This window comes from Populus euphratica, unplaced genomic scaffold (genome assembly GCF_000495115.2).
Source record: "Populus euphratica unplaced genomic scaffold, PopEup_1.0 scaffold295.1, whole genome shotgun sequence".
Taxonomy (NCBI): Eukaryota; Viridiplantae; Streptophyta; class Magnoliopsida; order Malpighiales; family Salicaceae; genus Populus; species Populus euphratica.
The window spans coordinates 210,408-217,113 of NW_011500173.1; the positions used below are offsets into that span (position 1 = coordinate 210,408).

Genomic DNA, 6,706 nt, shown 5'->3' on the forward strand with positions numbered 1-6,706 from the left:
ATTATTATTGAGTGTTACTATGATGAAGGTTGAATTAATTTTTTTAATATAAAAAATATTTAGATATTGTTTATATATTTTTTAATAAAAAATATATATGAATTGATTTGATATAATATAGTCAACTTGATAAATTAAAACAATTTAAATTACTAATAAAAAGATAGTTTAACTAAAATAAATTATTAACAATTTTTTTTTTAATATTGATATTACAACCTATTAAATTGACTCGAGTCATGAGACTGTAATATTTTAATAAAAATTAAATTATAAAATTTAATTTTTGATAAACTTAATATTAAAAAATAACATTACAAATTATATTATGAGTTAATAAATATGATAAAATTACTCTTATATATATTATGAGTTAATAAATATGATAAAATTACTCTTATATATATTGAATTAAAAAATTAATCAAACAACACATCTTACCTTCTTTCTTTTCATGTGAGATTTATTTCTTCCCAACACCATTTTTTCTTTTTCTAAACCTAAATCACTAATTTAAATATAAAAATATTTTAATGATGTGAAATTATTGGTTAATCTTTAATCTTAATTACAAAAATCTAAATTTTTTAGGTTTTCATTTTGTTAAATGGATTGCAAAGATTTTTAACATTATTGCATACAATCTTAAGATTGGATAACCCAAGAGCATACCCCGAAGGATTTATATAAAAAAAAAACTATCAAAATCATAAGTGACATGACATGATCAACTCTTTTGCACTAATAATAACTTTTAGCTTTAGATATTAAAACTTTATTTGTTTTTTAATTTTAAAAATATTTTAAAAAATTAATTTTTTTGTTTCATTTTAATTTTTTTTAGTGTTTTCGTATCATTTTGATATAAAAATGTTAAAATTAAAAAAATTAAAAAATATTATTTTAATTTATTGATAAGTAAAGTACATTTTAAAAAAATATTCTTAAATATCTTCTAAAAACTTTGTTTCTCTTGTTGTCAACCAGTATCAAACTCAACTTGAGATCCTCATCAACTTCTTGCAATTATCTTCTCTTGATTTTCATCCTCGTCGAGTGATGACAGGGGAAGCTAGTGCTTCATCATTGTCATTGTCTTTAAGGTCCTTTAATTCTAGTTTAAATGGATAATTTAGAAACCATTTATGTCTCTCGTCAATAATGAGTTCCCTGGAAATCCTCGAGCGGACACGTTTGTTCTTGTAATAAACATCAATCAATGACCTTAAATATTTGTTATAACAATAATAATAATAAAAAAAGTGATGGCAATGAAGAAGATATAAAAAGGTGATGATGATGTCAGCATTAGTAATGATTATTTTTTATAAATTCATTATTATTTAAAGTATTTTATGAAATTTCTGAAAATATTTTTTCATGAATAAATTAGATTAATAAATTAACCATAAATATTTTATATTGATGGGCTTCTTTGATAAAATAAATATATAAAATAAATAAAATATTTTATTCCTTGGATGATTGGAACACACGGCATGTCAAAAAAGGGATTTTTTTGGGGAAGGTTAATAACCATATCACTGTACTAGTGAAAGTTCACAGGTGTACTACCAATGATAACGCTTCCTGCAATAAAGAATGCGGACAACAGCATGTGCAGGGGAGGACGGTTTGAAAGCAATTCTTCTATTCTGAAAGAGAAAGATTAATACAAACTCTTTGTGGGAAAAACAAATAAGACAGTACCGTTAAACAATCAATCGGTGAAAACAAAGCAAAGTTAAAAAAAAAAAAAAAACTAGAAAAGGATTACAGCCCTCTAACAGGATGACTTCTCATCATATTGGAAGCAGCACACCTTATTGGGTTATGAAATCCTCCGGAGGATTCAACAATATAACAGCTTAATTTAGTGGTGTACGTAGCTTTTAGGAAAGAAAATAAAAATACAGAGGAACGAAGATATGGCCTTTTTTGATCATGAGAGTAGTAAAAAAGGAAAAAGGATTTGAGGAATAAATATGTGAAGCTCGAAGAAGTTAAAACCTTGACCCATGTCTTAAGGAGGAGAAGGAGAAGGAGAAGGAGAAGGAGAAGGAGAAGGGAATACAAAAGTGCTGGGATCGTCTTCATTGTTAATCCATCCATACTTCTCCAAGAAGGGGTTGATCAATGAGTTTGGTGGGTAGCTATCAATGCAGTCCGTCCACGCATTACCTGCACCCCCCAAGTCTCTAAGCACCTCCCACAAACAGCTGTTGCATTTAAAGCCCGCACCAAAACTCATCATCAAAACCCTATCTCCTTTCTTTAGCCTCCTTTTGGCCTCCATGTATCCCAAAACATACCAAAGACTACTCGCAGATGTGTTGCCGAACCTATGCAGAGTCATTCTTGCTGGCTCCAAGTCATGCTCGGTGAGATCAAGACTAACGCCAATCCCATCGATCACTGCCTTACCCCCAGTGTGAATGCAAAAGTGATCAACACCTGTCTTGAAATTTATCACAGGTTTAGGACTAGAACCAGCTCCTTTTGTGGATCTGTGGCTCCAACATTTCCTAATAAATGACACCACCATAAATCTAAGCAGCTCCCTTACAGGCAAGATCTTAGGGGTTATTTCTCTAAGGTTGTCGACCAAAGCTCGTGTAGCGACCTTTGGGAGTGACTTGTCCAGGTGAAACCCTGAGTGCCCTTGGTCATCTTCTCTTTGTTGGCAACAATTATACGACTCGTCTCTGGCTCCGTGGTGTGTCCTGACTAGGCACTTCAATTTGAACATGGCACGCTGCTTTAAGGCCCTTTTGTTAGTCAAGAGCATGGCACACCCACCAGATCGGAACAAACAATTTGCAAGAATCATCGATCTATCACTGCCTGCATACCAATTTGGACTTAAAGACTCCGAGGTGACAACAAGCGCATAAGCGTTTTTGTAAGTCTTAAAAATGTTTTGAACAATGTTGACGGATATAAGGCTTGCACTACAACCCATCCCAGTGAGGTTAAAAACCTTAACATCCTCCCTTAGTTTATAGTGATTTATGATCATAGCGGGTAAAGAAGGGACAATAGACTGCATGGAAACATTAACTACAAGAACATCGATTTCTTTAGGAGCTATGCCTGACCTAGCCAAGAGCTTTCCGATGCTGTCATGAAAGAACTCCTCCATCTCCGAAATTAAATCTTGTAATGTAGGGTTCTCCTCTTGACCGTTGAATATGATCCTGGGGCCATAGGTTTGCTCGCCAATTCCAGAGCTCACAATAGCTCTCAACAGAAACTTGTACTCGTTCAGACCAAGATTTTTGTTCCTCATTATCACTTGCCCAGAACACACTGTGTCAAGTTTCCTGTCATCGGTTGGTTTGTGGCACTCATAGTCTAGTATATAACATTCTCGGTCCCTTTTCCTATCAATCCGCCTCCATAAGATGAAGAGGGGATAGAAGATGAGAAAAGCATATACTAACATGGGAACATCCATTGTTTAATTTTGAAAGAAACAGAGAGAGAGAGATGGGACTTGAGAGTTTGGTGTGCCAGTATTATTATTTTATAAGATGGGAGTCATGAAATGAAAGCAGGTGATCTTATAAGAGAAGGGGATGTGCGAGCTGTACACGTGAAGATGTTTAAGATTCATTTCCATCTCTCAACTCCCACCAACTGGTTGCGTTCAACTTTGCCGTCAACTTTATTACCAATTCATGCTCTTGTCACGCCTTAGGTACTGGATCAGTGCAAGACAGAGGCACAGAGCAAAGAAACTATATCTATTTTCAAGCTCCTAGTGGGCGAGGGGATTATTGGGTAGTTTCCTACAAAAAAGAAAAAAAAAATCCATCCAAATTATTATCATACATGCCATGCACGCATTTTTAATCAATTTTTAGATATCTGTTACAATGAATGTAGTACATATGAATGAACCTTTGACTTCAAACCTTCAAAATTACATTCGCCTTCTTAAATAGAAAGCCATTAGAGTTAGTTCACAGTTAGTAGCTTACCCAATGTTTCTAGCAGCATTTAAGAAAGGAAATAGGGTGGTTGATACTTGCTAGAGATTACACCGTCTATAAAGACCATTATTTACCAGCTAGCAGAAGCAGCAGGAAATGCAGATAATTATGCGAATAAATATACCCATTACACCACCAAATAGTTTTATCGACGGATTTATTTTGTCGATATAAAGTCACGTAATTCATCGGTACAATTTTTATCAACAACCTTATCAACAAAATTTATCTGTTAGAATATTAATCGTCAGTAATTCCCCCTTTCATTGCTAATTAATTTGTCGGAAACTAAAAAACCAAACACTAATGGTCTTACAGACGGTGAAGTGCGCCAAAAAATATTTCCCATGAGAAATGTACCTATTGAATAATTTCATCTATATTTTTAATAGTAATAACTGATGGAATGACTATAGGTGATTGTGGTATTAATGGTAAATATTTCAGAACTTCCTATGCAATACTGACGGATATATTACGTCGGTGATTGAGGCATGGGTGGTGATTTTTTTGTAACTCTCGGTAAAATACTGATGGCTTGGTTCTATCTATAAAATCATCGATATTGATGTAAAATATTTTAAAAAATTATTATTAGTAGTAAAAAAAACTAATTAACCAAATAAAATTGTATTAAACATTAAAAATATAAAAATAATGTTAAATAATATTCATCCAAATATTCATTACAAGTTTAATATGTTTCTAAAACAAAATTAAATTAGAATAAAGGCGGAGTTAGAGGAGAAGGAGGAAGAGGAAGCTGGTTGTTCGCATGATCGTATTGCTAAAAAGAGGCTGCACATGTATCATTATCCATCCTTAATCTAATCTCCATGACTATTTGACGGAGCTGATCATAATTCATTGAGAGTCGTTTATATTGTTCTTTCAAGGCCATGAACTCCTTAAACTGGGTGCTCGATATTGATGGAGAGCTCTCAGCGGTTGAGACACTATAGGTCGACTGCAAGTTTTTGGTTGTAGTGTTGGAGAGCCCATAGACCCGATTTTTATTGGTTTTATTAGACAATTCTACCTCCATCCATAAATCTAGATCGAAATCCGAATGGGTCAAAGGATCGTTCCGATATCTCTCCCTCAACCGGCTATTATAGGTCTTTTAATTTTTTTTTAAATCATCATATTTATTTTAAGAAAATAATAACTTACAAAATAAAATGATTGAACAAATATATCATGAAGTGTTAAACATGGTTGTCCATGAACTGTTGCACCTCCTTTTGGCGATCTTGACTTCGCACGTGCGTCTCTACAAATAGCTCCATTAGGCTCGGTTCACATCCAAGAGACGTAACTTGTAAGGAAAAAAAAGATTGCAAGTTAAATATATTTGTAAGCAACAATAAATTAATTAATGATATATGTTATTTAAATTAATCTTACCATCCGCTTTGCATATGTATTGAACGAGACGAAGTCGTCGATGTGCGTGGTCACCGAACCATGAATTTGCCAATTCTGGTTGTTGGCACTGGATTGTGAGCGTCGGGCAAACCGCTCAAACGTCGCGTGCTCAATATATTGCATCCATATATCCCCTGAGATGAATGCGATTTGATTTCCCACCAAACCGCCACCTCATTCCATTCTTCAAGATCGTTATTTCTCATATATCTTTTTGCTTTTTTTTTTACGAGTCATACCAAAAATCATACAGCCTACTTCCATAGTAACAAATTAGAATTTAGAACAGAAAATTATAAAACAAAAAATAATATTATTTTTTATGTTACCTAGTTACTGCATGATTCTTCAATACCCTCCTCATAACATTGTTATCTGTGCTATCCCACTCAAATTTATGTTGTGTATAAATAATTCATTTAAAATAAAAATTGTATAATATATAAAATTATAAAAATAATTTATTAAAAATAAGCTGAAAATTAAAAGTTAACTCCTACTTGAAATTGTCGAAACCATGCATGGATATTAGATCTCCATTTAGGATGTTTGGCAACCTGACTCCATTGAAACAATAGAATCTCCATCAACGATTTAAACGCTGATATTATTGTCTGGACAGCCTCAATGTTTGTGAACTTAAAATTAAATAAAATTAAAAAATATTAACTAGTTGTTTATAAATTATGTTATAATTATATAAAAAAAACTAAAACCTAAACAAACTGATAATGAAAGGTCATCCTTTCGCTATGCCTGATATTTGTGTGTGAATTGACCCCGCTGTGAAGGCACGCCGTCTTTGCTCTGTGAAATTGTGTTAGAAGAGGCAACATCACAAGTTGGCACAGATGCTTCGCCGTGATCAGTACCTAAGGATACGTCCTCCTCGCTGCTAGAAGAACTAGCTGCAATCATTTGTTGACGATGTACTGTAGATTTTCTTCTACACATCTTCACAAATTTATACGAATAATTACATAATTAACTTCAATTATTTAAAAAAATTCAGCAGCACCTCTCCTATACTAGTGACTATCGACAACTTTCAAACTTGCAAATCTTTACAATAACCACAAACCAATTGACTCTATTGGAAAATCTTATACATAACCTAACATCTATAGAAATTCAATATCTATATTTTTTCAACTAACATCTATAGAAATATATAAATGAAAATTAAAATTAATGGAAATAATAAAAAACATAACAATCAATAATAGAATAAAATTGAGATAAAACAAGAAATTTAATTCTTCATTTCCAATTACCATTTCCAT

The 6,706-nt window shown here is 32.6% G+C and overlaps 1 protein-coding gene across 1 annotated transcript; it reads right to left on the reverse strand.

The window, feature by feature from the left end:
* Nucleotides 1-1,619: 1,619 nt before the first annotated feature.
* On the reverse strand, nt 1,620-3,536 carry LOC105111392 (3-ketoacyl-CoA synthase 3-like). Its single transcript, XM_011006728.1, has 2 exons — nt 2,059-3,536; nt 1,620-2,028 (listed from the first exon to the last, which is right to left on the reverse strand). The coding sequence occupies exons 1-2, from the start codon at nt 3,455-3,457 to the stop codon at nt 2,024-2,026; spliced, it is 1,404 nt and encodes a 467-aa protein (XP_011005030.1). The 5' UTR covers nt 3,458-3,536; the 3' UTR covers nt 1,620-2,023.
* Between the last annotated feature and the right edge of the window lie 3,170 nt (nt 3,537-6,706).

What these genes read in the sequence shown, in the direction of transcription:
- LOC105111392 (XM_011006728.1), bottom strand. Translation starts at nt 3,457, where the DNA reads ATGGATGTTCCCATGTTAGTATATGCTTTTCTCATCTTCTATCCCCTC.